This window comes from Pogoniulus pusillus, chromosome 17, assembly GCF_015220805.1.
Source record: "Pogoniulus pusillus isolate bPogPus1 chromosome 17, bPogPus1.pri, whole genome shotgun sequence".
Classification (NCBI taxonomy): domain Eukaryota; kingdom Metazoa; phylum Chordata; class Aves; order Piciformes; family Lybiidae; genus Pogoniulus; species Pogoniulus pusillus.
Window position 1 is genome coordinate 22448107 of NC_087280.1, and position 23821 is coordinate 22471927.

General features: G+C 47.7%; 1 protein-coding gene across 9 annotated transcripts in view; it reads left to right on the plus strand.

Annotated features, from left to right (window-relative positions):
- AKAP13 (A-kinase anchoring protein 13) overlaps positions 1-23821 on the plus strand; it is a 286571-nt gene that overhangs the window by 217442 nt on the left and 45308 nt on the right. For 7 of the 9 annotated variants that reach the window (XM_064158064.1, XM_064158065.1, XM_064158062.1 and 4 more), the window contains 5 exons: positions 11372-11555; positions 13592-13700; positions 19207-19332; positions 21784-21826; positions 23145-23250. In XM_064158064.1, the coding sequence (XP_064014134.1) occupies positions 11372-11555; positions 13592-13700; positions 19207-19332; positions 21784-21826; positions 23145-23250 (568 nt within the window). The remainder of the gene's footprint in view (positions 1-11371; positions 11556-13591; positions 13701-19206; positions 19333-21783; positions 21827-23144; positions 23251-23821) is intronic. The other 2 variants (XM_064158070.1, XM_064158071.1) reach the window with 1 other exon arrangement.

A 23821-nucleotide genomic window follows, 5' to 3' on the forward strand; every position in this document is an offset into this window, starting at 1 on the left:
GGGCTCCTCATAGTGGTGAGATGAGTAGTGAGTTTTTCACACAGTTGATTTCCACCTCAGTCTCTCATGGACAGTGAGTCTGCCCCAGTGCTGACCAGGAAGATTCAAAAGGATCTTCTTCCCCTTCGTTCTCTCTTAAGATGCAAGAGGGAGAGGTGTAACAGCCATGTGAGTGGGTAGTGGTGGTGCCAAGGGACTGTGAGAATCACAGACACATGCAGGTTGGCAAAGCCCCTCAGGAGCACCAAGTCCAACCTAAGTTCTTCACAGAGAGAGTGATTTCCCATTGGAATGAGCTGCCCAGGGAGGTGGTGGTGGCACTGTCCCTAGAGGTCTTCAAGAAAAGACTCAATGGGGCACTTAGTGCCATGGTCTGGTTGACTGGATAGGGCTGGGGGATAGGTTGGGCTGGATGAGCTTGGAGGTCTCTTCCAACCTGCTTGATTCTATTATTCTAAAACCCTACTCTACAAGATTCACCTTAAACCACAGCCCTAAGCACCACATCTAAACCAATCTTAAACACATCCAGGCTGGCTGACTCCACCACCTCCCTGGGCAGCTCATTCCACTCCCTGACCACTTTTTCCTAATGTTCAGTCTAAACCTCCCCAGTCTCAGCTTGAGTCCATTCCTCCTTGCTCTGTCTCCAGTGACCTGTGAGCAGAGCCCAGCAGCAGCCTCTCCACAGTGTCCCTTCAGATAGTTGTAGACAGCAATGAGATCTCCCCTCAGCCTCTTCTTCCTCAAACTTGACAGCCTCAGCTCCCCCAGTTGCTAAAGGTGCTCAGCCCCACATCTCACTGGAGAGAAAGATGAAGCAAGGTGCACACAGTTGGTCAGAGCTTCCCCATGCTCTGCAGCCTTCAGCATCTGGGCTGTCTGGGGCCAGGGGTCAAAACCTGAATGTTCCCAGAACTCATGAGAGTTTGGCCAGTGTTTTTCATGCAGTTTAATGCTTTCAGAGCAGGAATGGGCAGTTGTTCTAGCAGACTCAGGGTGCTGTATGCTCCCATCCCTCCAGCGTGGAGCTGTGGTTTACACAGGCTGCAAGCACAGAGCTGCTCTGCAGGCTGCCTGCTGCCACCTTCACGGCCAGGTGAAGATAACCAGAGCCATTGCATTTGGTGACATCACTACATTAAAGCTGTCCACTTAACAGTGGCTTCTTGGCCAGTTGTGACTGAGTTATCCAGTGAGAGACAGCAACCTCCCATTGGAAGTGTGTAAAGATCCTTTCCATCTTAGGAGCTGTGGCTATAGAATCAGTCAGGGTTGGAAGGGACCACAAGGATCAATCTAGTTCCAACCCCCTTGCCATGAGCAGTGACACCTCCCACTAGATCAGGCTGGCCACAGCCTCATCCAGCCTGGCCTTAAACACCTCCAGGCATGAGGCTTCCACCACCTCCCTGGGCAACCCCTTCCAGGCTCTCACCACCCTCATGCTGAACAACTTCTTCCTAACCTCCAGACTGAATCTCCCCATCTCCAGCTTTGTTCCATTGCCCCCCAGTCCTACCACTAAAGGAATATCACAGACCTGACAATTTTTAAAGCCAAAGTTGGAGGAATCAGGAACATAGCAGCACAGTGAAAGACATAATCATTGTTGTTGTTGTTTGCTTCTATTTTTTTGTTATTATTATTATTAGTGTTTTCCACTGCCACCTTTTATTGGCTTCATTTTGGGTCCCCAGGTACTATTTAAATAGAGTGATAGCTATCTTTTTAAAGCTACAAAAGAGTCAGCATAAAGCATCCATGCAGGTTTATGGCAGACCCAGTCCTTAAGCTCCTGAACTCATTTAGAGGGATTTACTTTTAAGTGTAGGACCTGTTGTGTAAGGATTTCTGAGGGTACTAAACTGCATAGCTGGAAATGACTGCTAACACTTAACAGATGGGGTTAAGTTCTCTTGCATCAGGCTCCAGAGGCTGTTTCTGATATGGGAAAATGCATTCATTGTAAATGCAAGAAGATTTGAGTTAAAGGAACACTAATTGTTCTCACGTGTTTCTTAGCTGCAGCTGCTGCTCCATAAGGCTGGCTGGCACATAGGTTAATTAAAAAAGAGAAGCTGGATGGGCCTCTGCTGCTAATTTGGTTCCTGTTTGGTTTTGGGTTTCTTTTACAAAGGAATTTAGATTATTTGGTGCTGGGGTTTTGTTGTGATCCTTCCTCTCCCCCCCCCCCACTCCTTTTTGTTCTTTTCATACGTGGCTGTTGAGATGTTGAGATTCTGGTTGCTTAGCAAGCAGCAACAAACACTGAGGATGTGAAGCCCAAACAAGTGACTTTCATCCAAATCAGTTAAATTTGAGTGTTTGCTTATTCATGTGTTTTGTGTGCAGCAGGTTGGTTTCCATTTGAAGGGGAAAAGCCTTTATTGTAACTTGACTTAATGCAAACCTTTGGAGTAAGGTGGAGTGCAAACCTCAGCAGGGTTCGTCATGCTGATGGGCAGGACCTGTGCTGCTCTCAGTTCCTGCCACTTGTGTCAGTGCTCTTCTTCTCTGGGCACCCAATGGTGTGTGTTTACTCCATAGGTGAGCAGGTTGTGCTCATTAGATGAGCAGGAAATAAGCCAAATGAAACACAATTGCTGTCAAAACCAACCCAGAGATTAGAACTGGGCAACACAGCTGAGAAGAGGAATGGAGGCGCTGGCTGCATGCTCACATTTCCTCTGAGAGATGCCCTCTGCTCCAGCAATGGACTTGAAGCCCAATGCAGCCCTCCACACGCACCAGAAAGTCTTTCCCTAATGGCCAAGGTAGCCAAAGCAAGGTTACATAGAGCTGCTGATAGAGAACTCAAAGAGGATATGGGGAAACAAATCACTTTTATGGTAGGAGTTGGTCTTTTCTCAGGTTAGATGTTTGAGCATAAAGCTTTGTTCTCAGCAAAGATCAAATAGATGTAATAATATTAAATAAGATAGGAAAACATCCTCAGTTCCACCCCCCCCTTCCACTTCCCCTCCCCAAATGCGCTTTGCAGACAATCCTCATTGTCTGCATCCTGCTGTTAAAAGCACAAAGCAGAGTAAGAAGGCTGCCCCACAAGGATGTTCATCCTCCAGTTAATTCCTGACGTGCACAGGAGAACTGAAATGCCTGTCTTTCAACGCTGATTTTAACCTCCAGCTCCCAGGAAAAGAAATGCCAGCCTTTTTGGTTCACTGATGGATGAAGTGGTGCAGAACTGGGGCTGGTCTTAATCACAGTTGCTAAAAGCTTCTGTCAGATAGTTTGTCCTTATCTAAACTTTCAACTGACCTGGCTTTGGCACCAGCTAATTTTGCAACGTGGTCAATACCTGTAAAAATCTCCTTTCTGTAACCCTCCCCCCCCAAAAAACAACCCCCAAGCAAGCAACAAACAGATTTATTTGTGAAAGAGAGAAGAGGGAACAAAAGATTGATTGCTTCCTTTAGCATTTAAACGTTGTGGTTTCCCTCTGCTGCTGGTGTGTCAGGGATATTACTTCTTCAGCTGCCATGTGTTCATCTCTCTCCCTCCAAGCTGCTGACCACTCTCCCTGATTCATTTTTCAGTTCAATGCGAGTTCTGGGGGATGGTATAAAGAAGCCTCCCATTCATAGGAGAAGGTACAAAGCCAACTAACACCATTAACTGTTTTGCATTTGAATGTCTACTAACTCCAGGCTGCCCTGTTAGTAAACCTGTAGTACTTCAGAAAGCCTTGGTGGTAGAGCTGTGTGTCCTGCTTGGCTGCTGTCCCTGCCCAGCCAGACCCGGGGCAGTTTCTCTTGCCTCCAGAGCAGATGCTCAAGCCATTTGCTCTAGGAAAACAGGTTCACAGCTTGGAGAAATCTAAGACAGCCTTTTGTTGGCCTTTGCCATCTGTAAGAGTTTGGAGCTGTGTCCAAACAGTTGTTTGCCTGTGAGTGTTGGTTTTTTTTTCAGTTGGGTTTAAAGCCCATCAGAGACCTCCACCAAAGCTTGCAGGAGGGTCACTTGGGGAGGGATGCAGCTCAGAGGATCCTCTGTGGTTGAATGAAATGGCTTTCATTTTGCTCTTTTGCTGGTCAGGCTTTGAGGTCTTTTTTTGGTTTGAGTTTTTTTTTAGTAACTTTTCCTTTAAAGAAAAAGAAGTTGGGTTTTTTTTTTTCTTTCTTTCTGTGTTTTTCTTCTACATAGAAAATCCTCAGTTCCTCATCCATCATGCAGGTGTAACCTTTGCCATTAACTTATAGAATAGGACACTTCATTTCTGACTGTCCACACTTACCTTTTTCAAGGCTAAAAAAGAGAAGCTTAACCTCTCTCTTCCAGTGAGTCAGCCTCTTCTCATCTCTCACAGCTTGCTGCCTCTCCTCCAGCAGGTTAACTCAGGATTTCACTCCCCTCCAAATGAATGGGTTTCCATGTGCCTGTAAACACACTTCTAGGTTTCCACCTACAGAAATCATGTCACTGTGGTGGTATTACCAAAGAAAATCACTCCCAGAAATGGAGCCATGTGAGCAGTGTCCTGCAGTTCAGGGAGAGGGCTCTTAAGGACCTTGTCTTCAAAAGGCACAAGAAGCAGCATGATTTGTTGTTTGGGTTGTTTTTTCCTTCTACAAAGTCACTTTATTTGTATCACTCTGTGCTCTGGAGGAGGAATCACAGAATGGATCTGATTCTCCAAGCCTCCACCCAGCCCTTTCAGTCAACACTAAGCCATGTCCCTAAGCACCAAGTCCACAGGCTCCTTGAGCAGCCCTAGCTAGGGGTGGTGATCCCATCACTACCCTGGGTAGATCATTCCAATGTTTGAGAACCCGTTCAGTGAAGAAATGCTTCCTGAGATCCACCCTGAACCTCCCCTGCTGCAGTTTGGAACCGTTTCCTCTGGTCCTGTGGCTTGTCTGTGATTCTGTGATTGTCATCAAGGAGCAGAGGCTGCCCCCTCCTTGCTCCAACCTCTCCCTTCAGGTAGTTGCAGAGGGCAAGGAGGTCTCCCCTCAGCCTGCTCCCCTCCAGACTGAACACCCCCAGCTCCCTCATCCTCTACTTGTAGCCCAGGCCCTTCACCAGCCTGGTTGCCCTTCTCTAGACATGCTCCAGCACCTCAGTGTCTTTCCTGTAGTGAGGGGCCAAGAAGTGCAGTGCTCCCCCTGACTGAACCCCCCCAGCTCCCTCAGCCTCTCCTTGTATCCCAGGCCCTTCACCAGCCTGGTTGCCCTTCTCCAGACATGCTCCAGCACCTCAGTGTCCTTGCTGTAGTGGGGTGCCAAGTGCAGTGCTCCTCCTTCTCAGCTCGTGCAGATGAGCATCTTTATACCAGTTGTCTGTTAAAGCTTCTCTGCAGGAGCTGTGTTAGAGCCATAATACCCTGAAGCCCTGAGCTTATGCACAGAATAAAGAAAATGCCTCCAGCAGACCACCTAAACCATCAAGTCACATCTGAAATGTGTGCTGATTCCTCCATAAACATTCTCTCTTACCATTCTTTCTCCCTGGCCTCCCAACTCTTTTTTGGTATCATCCTCTCTAACTCCAGCTGCAGAGCAACAGCCTGAAGTAATTCCCATGGTTTCTGCTCTCCCACAAGGCTGATGTGTGCAGCAGTTCATCCCCCCCCTCCCCCTCCCCAAGTCATCCTCTCTGAAGGGGTTTTTGCACGCTTTGCATTGATCTCCTTCAGTTTTCATGGTGCTGCCAACAGATTGTGGGTGGCTTCCCCAGCAGGATTGTAGCTCTGTAAGCCTACTTTCCACAGCCCTTGCCAAAAGGTCTTTTCTCTTCTCTGAGACCTTCTACCACTTCCAGCCTTCAAATGCAGGGTTCCTCTCCTTCCCTCCCTCTACTCTCCTGCAGCAGTAGGTCTTTGGGATTGTCATTGTAAGAGAGAGTCATAGGATGCTCTAGGCAGGAAAAGATCTCAAAGCTCAGCCAGTTCCATCCTCCTGCCATAGGCAGGGACACCCTAGAACAGGTCACTCAAGGCCTCATCCAGCCTGGTCCTGAACACCTCCAGGGAGGTTGTGGAGCACAGAAGCACAGAATGTGATCTTTGATCCCATTCTGTGCTTCTGTGCTCCACAACCTCCCTGGGCAACCTGTGCCAGTGTCTCACCACCCTCACTGCAAAGAACCCTTTCCTAATATCCAGTTTCAATCTCTCTGCCAGTTTAAACCCATTCCTCCTCATCTTGTCATTACAAGACCTTGTCAATAGTCCCTCCCCAGCCCTCCTGTAGCCCCCTTCAGACACTGGAAGGCCACTCCAAGCTCTCCTGGAAGCCTTCTCTTCTCCAGGCTGCACAGCCCCAACTCTCTCAGCCTGTCCTCACAGCAGAGCTGCTGCAGCTCTCTCAGCATCTTGGTGGCCTTCTCTGGACTGGATCCAACACTTCCATGTCCTGCTTGTGCTGGGGGCTCCAGAACTGCCCCCAGGACTGCAGGTGGGGTGTGAGGAGAGCAGAGCCAAGGGGCAGAATCCCCTCCCTTGCCCTGTGCCCACACTGCTCTTGCTGCAGCCCAGCACAGGGTTGTGTCTGGGCTGCGCTCACTCTGCAGGCTCCTCTTGAGCTTTTCCTTACCCCAGATCCCCAGGTGGTGGTGATGGTGAGGAGCAGAGGCATCTTGTGAAGCCCACTACCTAGTGTAAACTTTGCATCATTACTGTAATGAGGACAATCTTCTCTCTCTCACTTGGAAAAGCAACCACATGAATTCCTGGCTTTTGCAGATAAGTCAGCATAAGCACAGCTCCAAGGGGCCACCAATCCCCATAGTCCTGGGGCCTCAAGCAGGTGGCTAGGAGAGGGGAAACACACAATGACACCCTCCTTGGAATGCCTGCTCAGCCTCCAACTAGTTTATGCCAGGCAGTGGGAGGTTGAACCCAAGCCTAAGAGTGCAGACTGAGTTTAAGAGAGACAGGAATCTGCTTGACAGAGTCCAACAGAGTGCTATGAGGATGATGAGGGGACTGGAGCACTGCCTGGTGAGGAGAGGCTGAGGCACCTGGGGCTGCTTAGTCTGGAGAAGAGAAGACTGAGAGGGGATTTAATCAATGTCTATAAACATCTGAGGGTTGAGGGTCAGGAGGAGTGGGACAGGCTCTGCTCACTGCTCCCTGGGATAGGACAAGCAGCAATGGATGGAAGCTGCAGCACAGCAGGTTCCAGCTCAACACAAGGGGCAACTTCTTGCCTGGAAGGGTCCCAGAGCACTGGCACAGGGTGCCTGGAGAGGTTGTGGAGTCTCCTTCTCTGGAGCCTTTCAAGGCCTGCCTGGATGTGCTCCTGTGTGCCCTGAGCTAGATTGTGTGGTCCTGCTGTGGCAGGGGGGCTGGAGTCGATGATCTCTTTGGGTCCCTTCCAACCCCTAACATCTTGTGATCCTGTATGATGTTTACTGTGGCCAGGACTTGGTTCTTTCTGCCTCAAGTAGGTATTTAGTGCCTTCATCCCTCACCAGTACTTGCATCTGGCACCTTAGTTTAGTTGAGTGATGATCCAATGCTTGGAAGTATCAGTAGGCTATGAAGAGGAACACATCCATGCAAAGTGCTTATGGTACTGTGCTAAGAGCTATTGGTGAAGCACACTTGGAGCTTTTGGGGTGCAAAGTACAGGTCCATCAGGTGCATCCTTTCCCAATTACTATCCTTAATAAAGTAAGTAGCAATTATCTGAACTCCACCACTGAACACCAACTGTCAAACCCTTCCCAAATGTTTCCAGTGTTGTACTGTGTGTGGAAACTACGCAGGGACTTCCCATGAGATGATGCAGTCAGTGGCTTTAAACCTTTCTCTGTGCCCTCTGAGGCTTCTAGCACTTGTAAATCCTGGCCCAGGAATGCTCAGATTGCTTCTGGCCTGAGCAGAGCATGCTCTGGATGTAACCTCTCTTTGCATGGATCTCAGGGCAGAGAGCAGGACTTGTGCGGTGCTGCACAGGCAGTCCTGTGCCCATGCAGAATTCCCTTCAGACAAGGTATGCTTCCTGGATAGCTTTTCCAGGATTTAGGGGTCCTGTATATATTAGAGCTGACAAGAAGATTGATTTTTTTCCTCTGTCTGCAAAACCTGCAGTTGTGTCATGAGCTGATAGAGAGGCAAAAAGCAACAACCCAGAAGCAGTAGCTAAAATAACACTCAACAGAACTGCATTTCTTACGTCTTTCATGATGCAACTTGGGACTCTTTTGGGGTGTGGGAGCAGAAAGGTTTTCTAGTCCAAGCACTATTTGAAGGGCTCTTGATTTAATCCCAAGTTAATAGTAAGACAAACCTGGGATGGTTGGTTGTTTTCCACTGTTAAGAATCCTCCTTATTTTACCCAAGTGCAGCCTGAAGTTATTAATGCTTGTGTGGAGGGAAGATTAAATATCTGTAAGGGATTCTTCTTCTGATATGGAGCTAAGAGGGACCAGAAAAAACTACTAACCATTACTAACACAATGGCTGCCTGTGATGACTTGTGCACAATTGGCTTTGGTGTGTTTCAGCCTTGCTTTCTCCCACAAGTTCTCTCCAGGAGCAGTTTTGTCCAGTGCATTGCCTACCTGCCAGTGGGATCGTTTTGGGGGAAGCGTGGGCTGCGTTGCTACCCCTTTGGTGGTAACCTCAGTCACTTAAGGCACTCTGGTGTGCTCTGGCAGGCAGAAACCCACAGTACCACTGCATCATTTCTGAGTTTGGAGTTGGGGTGGGTTTATTTTGTTTAAGCTGTGGAAGAGTGAGAGTCTTTTAGCATCCCCCTGTGCCATAACAACCCAATAATCACATCCCTTTTCCTTTCTTTGCCTCTTTTGATGTCCTCAGTTTAAGCTGGTGTCCCTCTGGCGTACAGTTCATTCCCATGGGTCCTGACTTTACTTGTAGAAGGTATGGTATATGTAACTGTGCAGCAGCAGCAGCAGCCAAGGAGCACTGCAAGCAGCCTGTTGTCAGCTTCTGCGCATCACCTTTGCCGCTGCTGCTCTGGCTGAAGCCTGCACGTCTGTGTTTGCCTCCTCTGCTTGCCCAGCAGTTAGCCTTGGCAATGGCTCTGCTGAACTGGGGGGCAGGTGAAGGTGGTGGCTGCTTTTCCCTGGCTGTGGGCATTAAAGAAGCTGCACTGTTGGTTTGAGCTGCTCTATTCCATGGTGGGTTTAAGGTGTGGGGTTCTTTTTTGTTCCTCGCAGCGATGATCTGTGACAGCCAAAGAATCAAATCTTTAGTTCTGGATGGATCTCATAAAGGATTTGTGTTCATGCAGATTTGCTCTTTGTAAAGGGAATAATCACTTAAAGCTTGGTGTGCAAAATCAATCTAATAGCCACAGATATTTGCAGGTGTCTAAAGCTTGCATCTCCTGTAGAATGTCTTTGAGTTGAGATTAATGCTTGCAGGTCAGACATTGCCTGGAAGCAGTCTCCCAGATTTTATAGCTTGGCTCTGGCAGTTCTTGCTGATTAAAATCTGCTAAAAAGCTGTTAAAATCTTCTTCTGAAAGCCAGATACTAAAAAAAAAGAGGTGTTTTTTTTCTTACTGCTTCAGATTTATGCCCCAGAGAACAAATTACAGACCAGCATCACCCACTGATAACTCATTCATGGGCTACTATTTGCAGTTTTGAGCTGCTTGTGTCATAGAATCATAGAATCAACAGCAAACTACTTGGTTTTGCTGTCTTTTCTTTTGTTCTGTGCCTCATTGTTACCACTTTGGAATGCAAGCTTTAAAAGTTAACTATTCTGCCCTAAATAATTGGGAGAAATGAGATTGATTTCTCTCTGCAGGTGTTTTAGAGTAAGCTTTGTAACACCTTCTACTGATGTGCAATTAGAAGCGTTGCTAAGTCAAATTCTTTCTAAAGCAGATTAAATTGTAACTGCCTCCAGTCTCATTTCTTCTTAATTAACATGAAAAACAGTGCTTAAAAATTGACTGGATCTTCTTAAGTTGGTTTTTTTTTTTTTTGCTTTGAAGATTCATATTTATTATGCTTCTGAAGGGATGTAGAGCCTTAATTATTGCTATGCAAGTCTACCTTGAATTTAAGCTCCTTCTGGTGTTTAAATACAGTCATAGAGCCATAGGATGTTAGGGCTTGGAAGGGACCTCTGGAGAGCATCGAGTCCAACCCCCCCTGCCACAGCAGGGTCACCTGGGGCAAGCAAGACAGGAACACATCCAGGCAGGCTTTGAATGCCTCCAGAGAGGAGACTCCACAACCTCTCTGGGCAGCCTGTCCCTGTCACACTCACAGTAAAGAAGGTTCTCCTCATGTTGAGGTGGAACCTCCTGGTTTCCTGCTTAGACCTGTTGTTCCTTGTCCTATCACTGAACACCACCAAACAGAGCCTGGCACCTTCATGGTGATACCCTGCCCTCAGATGTTGGTAGATATTGAGCAGATCCCCTCTCAGCCTTCTGTTCTCAAGACTAAACAGCCCAGGCTTCAGTGTGTTTTCTGTGTCACTTGTTTATCACAACACTGTCAGCTTGTTGGCCACTTAGAAGTCATGATGAGCCTCAAGCTGGGATATATACCAGGGACAGGCTTTGCTCCAAACTAGCATCCAGTCAAACCTTAGCTGTGGAGTTGTGCTGATCTACCAGGAGATGGATCAGTAAAACTTGCACATTAACCTCACTGGTTTGTAGATGCTTGGGCATGAGAAGCAGGAGGAGTAGAAGCAGAGTACCAGGGCCAAGATAGACCAGATGGAAACAGTCTTGTGTGAAAGAGGGAGTGTTCTGTGCAGACGAGAGGGGAGCATTAGTAGTGCCTTTCTGCAGAGGTCACTTGTCTGTCAGCAGCTGTCTCTGCAGAGGTTGGCCAAAGCTTTTAGTACTGCCAATTGAATTAAAACTCATAGTTAAAAACCAGATTAAAAAAGGAAAACAGCTTTGGCAGGAAGAGAGATGTTATCAGTGCCAAAGCTGAGTGCAGTGGCAAGTGCTAAAAAGATTGGGAGGATGTGCCTGCAGAGATGAAGGCTACAGGCAGCCCAGAGCTGGTTTTGTGCTTCCTGGGAGGGGTTTTGGCTCAGGACAGGCAGCACTCTGCAGTGCTGGGTGGTTTAATTTGAGAGCCTTTATTCCAAGGAGGGCCTAATAAGAGCCTGGCAAAGAGAATTGATGGAAATATCAATATCTTTGGAGGGATTTTTTTCAAGGATGAGGGAAATGACAATGGTAGGAAAGAGAAAATCCTCCGCTGCTGACTGCCCTTGATCAGTGAGCAGTGACATTGTGCTGGTTTGGATGTTACACTTTGGAGATCACCCAGACTAGGGGAGTGACATCTGCATTGCCCTGCACAGTTCAGCTGGTGACTGCCTTGGAGCTTGCTACATGCTGGAGGACACTGGTGAAGAGTTTGTAAGCGTCTAACCTCTATGCTTTCTCTTCAGTTACAGCTTAGAAGGCCTTGCTGGAGACTCTGGTGAGAACAAGAAGCCCTCTACAAACTTGGAGGCTTCTTCTCTGAGCTCCAAAGACCCCAGGCGAAGTCCACTTGCCAGCAACCAGTGTGGGTCCCTGGTCTTACTCACTGAAGAACTTGAGCAAGGGGAAATCAGAGACTACAGCCACCAGGTAAAGCTGTTTAGGAAGTGCCTCAGCAGTGCTTTGGGAGTCGCTGTCTCTAGTGACAGCCTCACTGTGGAGACTTCCAGCTCAGCATATATATAAGATTTCAAAAGTCTCCCATAGAATCATAGGGACCTCAAAGCTCAGCCAGTTCCAACCCCCTGCCATAGGCAGGGACATCTCCCACTAGAACTCAAGGTCTCATCCAACCTGGCCTTGAACACCTCCAGGGAGGTTGTGGAGCACAGAAGCACCCAATGTGATCTGGCCTGCAGAGAGCTCCTAAGTTGAAACTCTTAAGTCTCCTCTTGCTTTGAGGAATAGCATTCTGGGGGAGTGCCCTGCTGAGCATCATTTTTTTTACTCTGTTGATGCACAGCCTAGTTATGCTGAGGAGTGGAGGCACAGACAGTTAACTGCATCCATCTTGTAATACCTTGCAAGAAAATCAAGCATCCAAAGTTCCTCTGCTTGGTGCATAATTAGTTGTCTTGCACTGAAAATTAAGCATCCAAAGTTCCTCTGCTCAGTGCATTATCAGTTGTCTTGCACTGAAAAGACAAAACACTGCACTGAAAAGACAAAACACTGCACTGAAAAGACAGAACACTGCACTGAAAATCAAGCATCCAGAGCTCCTCTGCTCACTGCATAATTAGTTGTCTTGCACTGGAAAGACAAAACACTGCACTGAAAATTAAGCATCCAAAGTTCCTCTGCTCAGTGCATTATCAGTTGTCTTGCACTGAAAAGACAAAATACTGCACTGAAAATCAGGCATCCAAAGTTCCTCTGCTCAGTGCATAATTAGATGTCTTGCATTGGAAAGACAAAACACTGCACTGAAAAGACAAAACACTGCACTGAAAATCAAGCATCCAGAGCTCCTCTGCTCACTGCATAATTAGTTGTCTTGCACTGGAAAGACAAAACACTGCACTGAAAAGACAAAACACTGCACTGAAAATTAAGCATCCAAAGTTCCTCTGCTCAGTGCATTATCAGTTGTCTTGCACTGAAAAGACAAAACACTGCACTGAAAATCAGGCATCCAAAGTTACTCTGCTCAGTGCATAATTAGATGTCTTGCACTGAAAAGACAGAACACTGCACTGAAAATCAAGCATCCAGAGCTCCTCTGCTCACTGCATAATTAGATGTCTTGCACTGGAAAGACAAAACACTGCACTGAAAATCAAGCATCCAGAGCTCCTCTGCTCACTGCATAATTAGTTGTCTTGCACTGGAAAGACAAAACACTGCACTGAAAAGACAAAACACTGCACTGAAAATTAAGCATCCAAAGTTCCTCTGCTCAGTGCATTATCAGTTGTCTTGCACTGGAAAGACAAAACACTGCACTGAAAATCAGGCATCCAAAGTTACTCTGCTCAGTGCATAATTAGATGTCTTGCACTGAAAAGACAAAACACTGCACTGAAAATCAAGCATCCAGAGCTCCTCTGCTCACTACATAATTAGATGTCTTGCACTGAAAAGACAGAACACTGCACTGAAAATCAAGCATCTAGAGTTTCTCTGCTCACTGCATAATTAGATGTCTTGCACTGGAAAGACAAAACACTGCACTGAAAAGACAGAACACTGCACTGAAAATCAAGCACCCAGAGTTCCTCTGCTCACTGCATAATTAGATGTCTTGCACTGGAAAGACAAAACACTGCACTGAAAAGATAAACACTGCACCAAAACACTGCACTGAAGATCAAGCATCCAGAGTTCCTCTGCTCAGTGCATAGTTGTCTTGCACTGAAAAGACAAAACACTGCACTGAAAACCAAGCACCCAGACTCTCTGAGTGTTGCCTAATTAGATGTCTTGCACTTTGCATTCCACCTCTGGAAACAGTGATTTTTCCCTGGTCCTCTCATCCCCCACCTATTACATTGTGCTGGGATGGTTTAAACCTTTTGCTCTTTGGAATTGAGAATTTCAGGGAGTGGTGAACCTGCCAGCTGCAGTTGGGGTGGTGGTGTTGCTGTTGGCCTGTTTACTCAGTGTGGTTGTTTCCCTCTCTGCAGATGCATCAAACGTCGCAGCCGCAAGGATTTAATTTCTGCTCCTCCACTGTTTCGTCTCCGCTGACCAAATCGATGTCTCTCATGTCAATTAGCAAACCAGTGCTGGACAGTGAGTAATGCTCCTTTCCCTTAGCCCTCTTGTCTCTGGCATTAAGTAATGTTGCTGCCTTCCCCACGCTCCTGCTTTCCTGTACTATGTGAAATGGATTTCACCTCTGCCTCCAGCTGTGGGTAGAAAGGCAGAGCCTGTTCAGCTGAGATCCATGTTTTGCTTTTGCCCTGCATATCACAGTATCACCAAGGTTGGAAGAGACCTCACAGATCATCAAGTCCAAGCTGTTACCACAGGGCTCAAGGCTGGACCGTGGCACCAAGTGCCACATCCAATCCTGGCTTGAACAGCTCCAGGGACGCCGACTCCACCACCTCCCTGGGCAGCCCATTCCAATGCCAATCACTCTCTCTGACAACAACTTCCTCCTAACATCCAGCCTACACCTGCCCTGGCACAGCTTGAGACTGTGTCCCAAGCCCAACCCCACCTGGCTACAGCCTCCCTCCAGGTGTAGACAGTGTATGTGCAGAAGCCCAATAAGATGCTCAGTCAGGCTGAGGCTTCACCTTCAGATAGGACTGCAACCAGTGTGTGCATAGAGAGGGGTTATGGAGTGCTGGCCAGCCCAGTGGCTCTGGGGAGGTCTGTCTGTCCTGACTCTCTCAGTGAAGAACTTTCTCCTGCTGAGTTTGGGTTTTTTCTTTTCTTAATTAGATTACTGGTATGAAAACCATGATTTACTGAGTTTGTTATTAAAAATAAAACAAGGGAGAGAATTCAGAATCATAGAATCAGGCAAGGTTGGATGAGACCACAAGCATCATCTAGTTCCAACCCCCCTGCCATGCCCAGGGACACTCTACCCTAGAGCAGGCTGCACACAGCCTCAGCCAGCCTGGCCTGAAACACCTCCAGGGACGGGGCCTCAGCCACCTCCCTGGGCAACCCATTCCAGGCTCTCACCACTCTCATGCTGAATAACTTCCTTCTCACCTCCACTCTGACTCTCCCCACCTCCAGCTTTGCTCCATCCCCCCCAGTCCTGTCACTCCCTGAGAGCCTAAAAAGTCCCTCCCCAGCCTTTTTTTGTAGTCCCCCTTCAGATACTTGAAAGGCCACAAGAAAGTCACCTGAGAGTCTCCTCTTCTGCAGTCTGAACAGCCCCAACTCTTTCAGTCTGTGCTCACAGCAGAGCTGCTGCAGCCCTCTGAGCATCCTCCTGGCCCTACTTTGGGTTTTGCCTCCCTTCAGAATGTCTTCCTTTGATGTCAGGTCAATTCCACTTGAGATCTCACTTTTTGCTTCCCTAGATTTGACACGTGGAAACTTGAGGATCCATTTCTTGGTCTCCTGGTGGGAGTTTGTTGCTCTTTCTTTTGAGTTCAGTATTTGGGGGCAGCTGGGTGCTATTTGTTGCATCTCATTCATGAAGCAAATAGGATTGGGATGAATATTTCAGCCAAGCAAATAGGATTGGGATGAATATTTCAGCCAAGCTTAGTGGAGGTGATAACAAGCACTCAATTTCGTATCTTCACTGAGTTGCTTCTTTCAGCTGAGGAAGTAACTCAGAAGGCTGCAGCTGGATGTGCTTAGGAAGGGCTGTTAACACATGTTTTCATTTTATTAATTGCCAGCCAGAAACCTTCTTGACATTTTAGCTCATGTCTTGTCAGTCAGTGCTGGTCTCTCATCTCTTCCTCTTTATTAACACACTTCTTTGCTTGGGGAGGTGCTTTTCAGAAGGTGTTCTACTCATTTTGGTGGCTGGCTGGAGGAAGCTCACAGAGATTATGCTCTGTAGGAGACCCTTTGAAATTCTTTGCCTGTGGTTCTTCCATGATTAACAAGCATGTGGCCTGGGGGATGTGTCCCACAGCAACAGTAACCAAAACAGCAGCTGATCTGTGCCGTGCTCACCCTCCTTCCTCCTTGGGCTGAAGGCTTGCATTGTGTTTTTGTGGAGCAACCAATTTATTGGCACTGCATCCATCTGCTAACCAAACAGCATCAATAACCCAGCAAGCTCCCAGAAAGCTTGCTGGTGGTGGCTGAGAGAGCCTGGCTGGCTCAGGCTTGTCTCCCTCTGCCTTGAGACTTTGCTGCAGGCCTGTGGCAGGGGGGTTAAGACAGCTGAGGCTTCGTGCCTCCACCTTGGAACTGGGTAACTTGCCACCTCTTCCACTCTTCTTTGGTTTGTGACCAGATTTAAAAATGCCATCAGCTCCTTGAGCTGGTGGTAGACAGGTTTGATGATTGCATCCTCTAGAGTCAGCCCAGCTGTGGTGGTCTCGTTCAGAGAGCAGAAAGAGAGAATCACAGAATGTTAGGGGTTGGGTCAGTAGGTTCAACCCCCCTGCCAAAGCAGGATCAACCAGGGCAGGCCACACAGGAACACATCCAGGCAGGTTTTGAATGTGTTCAGAGAAGGAGACTCCACAACCTTTCTGGGCAGCCTGCTCCAGTGCTCTGTCACACTAACCATGCAGAACTGTCTCCGTGTGTGGAGGTGGAACCTCCTGGTTTCCACCTTAGACCTCCTGTTCCTTGTCCTATCACTGGGCAACAGCAAAAGCAGCCTGGCACCTGAATCCTGACAACCACCCCCCAGATGTTTAGAAGCTGTTTTAAGCATTCCAGAGGGGCTGTTGGAGCAATAGAAGCATAGAATCAACCAGGTTGGAAGAGACCTGCAAGCTCAGCCAGTCCAACCTAGCACCCAGCCCTAGCCAATCAACCAGACCATGGCACTAAGTGCCTCAACCAGTCCTTTCTTGAACACCTCCAGGCACAGCCACTCCACCACCTCCCTGGGCAGCCCATTCCAATGCCAATCACTCTCTCTGCCAACAAATTCCTCCTAACATCCAGCCTAGACCTGCCCTGGCACAACTTGAGACTGTGTCCCCTTCTTCTGTTGCTGGCTGCCTGGCAGCAGAGCCCAACCCCACCTGGCTACAGCCTCCCTGCAGGCAGCTGCAGACAGCAATGAGCTCTGCCCTGAGCCTCCTCTGCTGCAGGCTGCACCCCCCCAGCTCCCTCAGCCTCTCCTCACAAGGCTGTGTTCCAGGGTTTGTCCTCTGCCTTGAGGCAGATGTTTGTGAGTTCTAGGCACCAAAGTTACAAATTGCTAACGCTTTGTGGGCTTCATTTTCTCAGCAGTTAATTTGTGACACTTCAGGAGGGACTCACTTTTATAGGAAGGTGGTTTCTGAAAATTGATGCATTTGAGGTGCTTGATGTAAGCATCCAAAAGGATTACTCACCTTGAAAATTTAGGTCAGAGATTCTGTTCCCAACTCAGACACTGTCCTGACTATGGAAACTTGAGTAAACTACTTCATGCTTCCTCAGTGGCTTTGGAAGAGGAGTAGTGTTACTTGAATTATGACTCTAGGGACTTGTGAAGCAGCTTAGTGCCTCTTCTCAGAAGGTTCTGGGTGTAGGAACTCCCTTCTAACACCTAGGTTTGACATCATATTATTACAGAATCACACAGAACCATGCAGGTTGGCAAAGCCCCTCAGGAGCACCCAGTCCAACCTAGAACCCTGCTCTACAAGAGTCACCTTAAACCACAGCCCTAAGCACCACAGCCAAACCACCCTGAAACACATCCAGGCTGGCTGACTCCACCACCTCCCTGGGCAGCTCATTCCACTCCCTGACCACTCTCTCTGTGAAAAACTTCTTCCTAATGTCCAATCTAAGCCTCAGCTTGAGGCCATTCTCCCTTGTTCTATCTGCAATTCCCTGTGAGCAGAGCCCAGCAGCAGCCTCTCCACAGTGTCCCTTCAGGTAGTTGTAGACAGCAAATGCAGCAGAATGCTTCAGAATGATGCCAGAATAAATCCTTGACCTCAGGGAAGTGAATTCTAGGAAAACTTCAGTTCTTGCATGATTTTGTGGTAGATGTTTAAAAAAAACAAGTTCTCTGGTCCCTTCCAGTGCGTCTGGATGGGAAGAGAAAGCAACATGTTCTGCCCAAAAGCTTCAAAGTTAATAAACATATAGAACCATGGAATTGCTGTGGCTGGAAAAGCCTCTCTCAGATCATCCAGTCCAACCAACGACCTAACACCACCATGGCCATTAAACCACATCCCAAAGTGCCATGGCCACGTGTTTCTTGGACACCTCCAGGGATGGGGACTCCACCACCACCTTGGGCAGCCTGTTCCCAAGCCTGACCACTCCTGCAGTAAAGAAGTTTTCCTCATAGCCAACCTAAACCTCTCTGGACCTGCTCCAGCAACTCAGTGTCTTTCTTGTTTTGCCTGTTCATTGTCACAGGCACTGAGGCAGGAGCAATTTCAAGACAGCTTCTAGCCTGCACTCCATCTGATGTCTCAGCTGTTCCAAGAGCTGCTGTGGCCATTCACAACTGTTAATCCTTCAGCATTTTATAGAGGGAGGTCACAAGAGCTGTTGGCTGGAGCACTCGGAAGACTGCTTCCAGCTTTGGGATAGCAAATTTCCAGTTTGGAGCATTGTTATAAAGCCAGGAACTGCTATAAATAAAAGCACTGAAATGGAAGCTGACTTGAACTGTGCTGGAGGAGCTGGTTCTATTTACAGTGAAGTAGTATTGTTCATCTTGACTTTTAGTCTAAATAGACAGTAGACTACAGAGGAAAGCAAACAGTGTTGCCCAGTCATGTTCTTCAGGTCTGGGGCAGCAGAACAACTCCTTTGCAAGGCAGTCTAAACAAAATGAAGGCATGGATCTAGCTAAGAATCCTTCAGTTTAAATGCATTCCCTTGGGTCCCTCTAGGGTTCTTCTGCTTACCTTGGGAAAATGTGCACAGGATTTTGGTCAGCTCACCCCAGGGCCATGGGCATTTGTGAGTGATGGCTGAAGGAAATTCCAGGGCAGTTTGCTTTGCATTCCATGCATTTTGTTGGATGTTCCTCAGGTAGTGTTTTTAGATTCTGAATTCAGTGTTGGTAGAACCATGGAATGGCTCAGGTTGGAAGGTACCTCAGAGATTGTCTATTCCAACCTCCCCACCATGGGCAGGGGCACCTTTCCACTAGGCTCGAGGCCCCATCCAGATGGCCTTGAACACCCCCAGGGAAGAGGCATCCACAGCCTCCCTGGGCAGCCTATTCCAGAGTCTCACCACTGATTTCTGTCAGCTTCCTTGCATCATTTGGCTGCATAAAGCAGTATTGTACACATACCTTGAGTTCTAGTCTGATTCCCTGGCAGTTTTTTCCAGAGGAGCAGGTGCCCTTTGCCCAGAGATCTGCAGTATGTTGTTGGTATTCCACTGGGGAAAGGAGCTGTTCACTGTAATCTTCATTAAGAAGCCCTATACAAAGCTGCCAGCAAAAGCCTTGAAGCTGGAGTTGTGCATGCAGTGATGCTGCCTCCTCTGAAACCTGCGTCCTCTGCGCCGTGCACCTTCTCAGTTCTGTGTTTCTTGTGCCTTCTCTGCTTTGCAGACATCTCCTTTGCTTTGGTTTTAGTTTGCTTTGGCTGCCTTCTTCTCCTTTTTTTACTATTAAATGCATTTTCAAGCATGCTCTAATGTCTGCTGTTAACCCACTTCTCAGCCCAGGGCCGGACTCGACCATCGAGACGAATCTCCTTCTCCTTCAGCATCTCTCCACTCATTCCTAAGTCTAAAACTCTCTTTTCTATTGGCTCTTCTTCCAGTGATGATGAGGAGGAGTTGGATAGTAAGTAATTGTTTTCTGTGCATTGCAGCCATTATGGGTGGACACAAAGGGAAATTTGCTTTTCTGCTTTGGCTCTTAAAGTCTCACCTTGGCAGACACTGAACTAACTTTTCCCATTGCATTATGTCTCACAGCACTATCTTAGTCCTGTATCTGAATGCTGACCAGTGGCAGAATAAAAGGGTTGTAATCCAAAGCCTCCCACATCAGCATCATCATGTCTTATCCTGGCTAGTTTTGATCTGTATCCGTGTGGCCAATATCATCATCTGCCACTCTGACCAGCAGTACAGTCACTACCTTTTGATTAAAACCACAGTATTTGTCTTGAGGTTGCTGCAGTGCATGGAGTTAGCAGAAGAGGTAGGTGGGAGTCAATGCATTGCTTGGTGGAAGAAGGAGAGAAGCCCTGATACCAAATTCTGAGAGTCTTGCTTGCAATTTCACAGTTCTTCTGCTGAGCAAAAAGCTTGCACTGCAGCCAGCCACCTTAAATCATCAAGGTGTTCAAATCAAGGTCCTCATATTAGAGCCAGAGTGGTTTTGCTGGGAAGCAGATGACTGTTTTTAAGTGTAGCTGGTTTGTCCTCCTGCAAGCTCTGTTGCTGAAAGGAAACCAACAAAGGCAGAAGACTGAATAAGAGTAATTTTGACCCTTCTTAGTCTTTTTATTCAATGGTCTTATCAAAACTAGTTGAAAATGTTTCCTCTTTCTTAAGCATGTTTTATTAGACTATTGAAATAAACCAGAAGAGATAATTCTCTAAAGAGAAAATTCAGAGCAGCTGCTGTAGTCTGCAAGGAACCTAACCCATGTCACTCCTGTGATGAGGGAAATTGCTTCCCAATCCTACAGGTTTTGGTTGCTTCCTGAATTAAAAAAGCCCTCACCATCTGTTTTGTAGATACCTGAATTCTCCTCCTTCCCATTTCCAGTCCTCACTGTGGGTTTGTCTCTTCCTGCAAGAAAGTCCTGTGCTCTTCCCAGGTGTGATGCCTACCCACTTCCATAGTTAAGCTGCTTCTTCCTTCCCCTTTGCTCTGTCCTCTTCTCCTTTTAGTAAAACTCACAGTTTAGCCTTCCTGTAGGATCCCTTCAGATATTGGAAGGTTGCTCTAAGGTCTTCCCAGAGTCTTCTCTTCTCTAGCTGACCAACATCAGCTCCTTCAGCCTATCCTCACAGCAGAGGTGCTCCAGCCCTTTGGACCATCTTTGTGGGTAGAGGCTCATTGTTGCCTCTGATGTCAAGTGTGGGTTTGTTACATTCACCTTCAGCTTTAGGTTGTTAGCAGAATTTGAAACCTCAGCCCTGGTTTTCTTACAATTATAGAATCAACCAGGTTGGAAGAGACCTCCAAGATCATCCAGTCCATCCTAGCACCCAGCCCTGGCCAATCACCTAAACCATGGCACTAAGTGCCTCATCCAGGCTTTGATTGGATGCCTCCAGGGATGACAACTCCACCACCTCTCTGGGCAGCCCATTCCAATGCCAATCACTCTCTCTGACAACAACTTCCTAACAACGTCCAGCCTAGACCTGCCCCTGGCACAACTTGAGACTGTGTCCCAAGCCCAACCCCACCTGGCTACAGCCTCCCTCCAGGTGTAGACAGTGTATGTGCAGAAGCCCAATAAGATGCTCAGTCAGGCTGAGGCTTCACCTTCAGATAGGACTGCAACCAGTGTGTGCATAGAGAGGGGTTATGGAGTGCTGGCCAGCCCAGTGGCTCTGGGGAGGTCTGTCTGTCCTCTGCAGCCTGGTTTCTCCGTGTTCTTCAGTGGTTCTGTAAATGGTGTCAGCTACCTAATCTGCTCCAAGGGTGCTGTGCACACAGGCTTGTGGCGTAAAGGGAATTTGTGTCCTTGGCAGGGCTGCAACCTGACTTCCAAAGTCAGACTTCCCTCAGGCACAGCGTTTGGTGACTCAGCCCTAGGCTGGTGAGGCTCTGTGGAAAATGGAAATAAGGCTTCCTTTGTTTCCCTTACTCTTTACTAAGTGCTTCAGGCTGTTGGTGGGAAAATGAACTGGAATTGTACCAAGCAGAAGAGTTTGGGACATGAAACCAGAGTGTGTGGTGCAACAGATTGTTTCTAGGAGTATGTAAATAAAAGCTTGGTGGCAGAATGATTCTCCTTTATACCTGTGCTCATAGGATAGGCACTTCTGACCTGCCAGCACGTTTAACAGATGCCCATGCTGCGCTGGGTGGCCGGAGAATGCTGAAAACACTAACCAGGCTTCCACCTCAGCATCTGATTTGAGAGCACCTAAGGATACAGGGGACAGGCTTTATCCCCGGAACATGCAATCTATTCTAAACACTCACTTCTGGAAAACATTTCCTGTTCCCCTTGAGCTGTCCGAGTGTGCCAGACTGTTTTTAAAGGCAGGGAGCTAAGGCTGCAGTCTAACCTCTCTCTCCCCCCTCCCCTCTGTTCTTTTGCAGGTACGCAGGCGTTCGGCGGCCCCGCGGGTTCCCCGGCTCAGAGGTACGGTGTTCTGGGGGTACCACAGCTCTTCTGCTTGGACTTACTTCTGCTGTCAGCTTTGGTGCACACCCTAAAGCTTCCTGGCACTAAATGCACTTCAGCTGAAATCACAAGGTGTCAGGCTTGTGCGAATCAGCCCTGCATGTCTGAAGGCTGAAGAGTATTCTAGGTGATAGAAGATGAAAGTCTGCTGTAGGTCCTGTATCTGGCAAGACTCTGTGTTCACTCAGAGGCAGTAACAGATCAGAGTGCCTGTTGTCAAGCAACATCCATTCACTCTCAGTTGTATTTTGCACTCAGATTAGCAGTTCCTCCTGTTGGCTGATTCTGCCTGTGTTTCTATAACAAAGGCCAAAACGATCATGGGTTTGTATGCTGCTTTTCATCCTTGCAAGCTGTGGAGAGCAGATAACCTTTCACAGTGCTTCCCTGGAGGAAGGATGTTTGTGGCACCAGAGGAGCCAAGGGTCTGATCCCTGTGTCACTTCAGCTTTATTTCATGTCTGGGAGGCTCTTCTCTTCTGCTCACTGTTGTTTTCTCCTCCTTGATTTCATTTGTCCTTCTGTTGTGCTTTTGCTTTGCATTGTACTTCCCATTGTCAGACTCTGTCCTTTTCTTTCCTGCAGTAATAATTCCCTCTGTAATTCCTTGTTCTTCCATAGAAGCTGGAGAAGTCATCAGCTTGTGTGTGCAAGGACACTCAGCAAATATCTGGCCTCTCAGCAGTACCTACATTAATACAAATAAGCACTGCTGTTTATTCCTTGGTGCTTTCTCTTCTCAGGGGAAGCTTTGCAGGCAGCATGGCTTCTGTTAAAGACACTCACTGCCTTGGCAGAGTTCATTAAGTGGCCTTCTCTGGAAGGAGGTTTATCTTTAAGGAAGTGTCCATGTCTGTCTCTTTGTCTGGAATATCAGGGATGAAATGACTGTGATTTGGCCATGCCAAGGGGCAGCCGCTGCCAGCTGCGCAGTGGCTGTTTGGCTGTGGGAGCAGCAGAGGGTGCTGTGGCAGGGTTTGGCAATGGAAGAGGCCTGGAAGTATAAAAAGGATTCCTTGAGCTGTATGGCAAAGCACGGGGCTGGCATTTTGTCTTCCCTGTGGCAAAGTATGGGACTGGCATTTTCTCTTCCCTGTGGCAAAATAAGGGGATTGGCATTTCCTCCTCGCTTTGCCTTCTCGCTGTAAAGCAGCCCCTTGGATAATAAATTCATTTGCCCTTCAGAAAAATCACTCATTTCGTTTACTTTGGAAGAATAAACAAAAAACCAACAAGAAAGGACCAAAAGCAACCTCTTTTTCTGTTTTAATTCTAGCATATCTGAAGAAAGCAGCAGTGTCCCCACCGGGAAAGGCGTCACGAAAGTCAGTCGCACCTTCAGCTACCTCAGGAATAAAATGTCCAGCAGCAAGAAGAGCAAAGTGAGTGCTGCTCGTGATGGGTACAGCTGTGCCATACCCACAGGTGGCAGAGATGAATCCTGCATTTCAGTGTGTTTCCACAGGGTGGTATTTATGCCTTTGCCTGACTCTCTGTTTGTCTTCTTTCTGTTGGTGGGTGAGGTTAGAGGGAAAAGCTAGAGGAAATCTTAGCACCCCGAAGTTGAAACGGTCTTGCCTCTTTTCCTCCCCATTTATTATAGGGAACAGAATGTGCTCCAGCATGAGTTATGGCTTTGCAGTGACTGATGGCTCTGATTTTTCTACAGAAGCTGAGAGATGCTTAACAAAATGAGGACAGGAGCTGTGAGAAGGCAGAGGGTGCACTGTGTTTCCCCTTTTGTTTTTACCTTTGCTCCCAAGTTCCTATGCACTGCCGGCAGCGTTGCTCAAGCCATGACCTTTAGCGATGGCCAATATTTTCCCCCAGGGTTTTCCACCCTTAAAACCCTGGGATTTAATTTGCTGAGCATTAAGCTCCACTCAGCACAGCTGAATTTCCTGGGAGCAGCATTGGTTGCAGAAATAATTACATTAATGCTGAATATCTCAC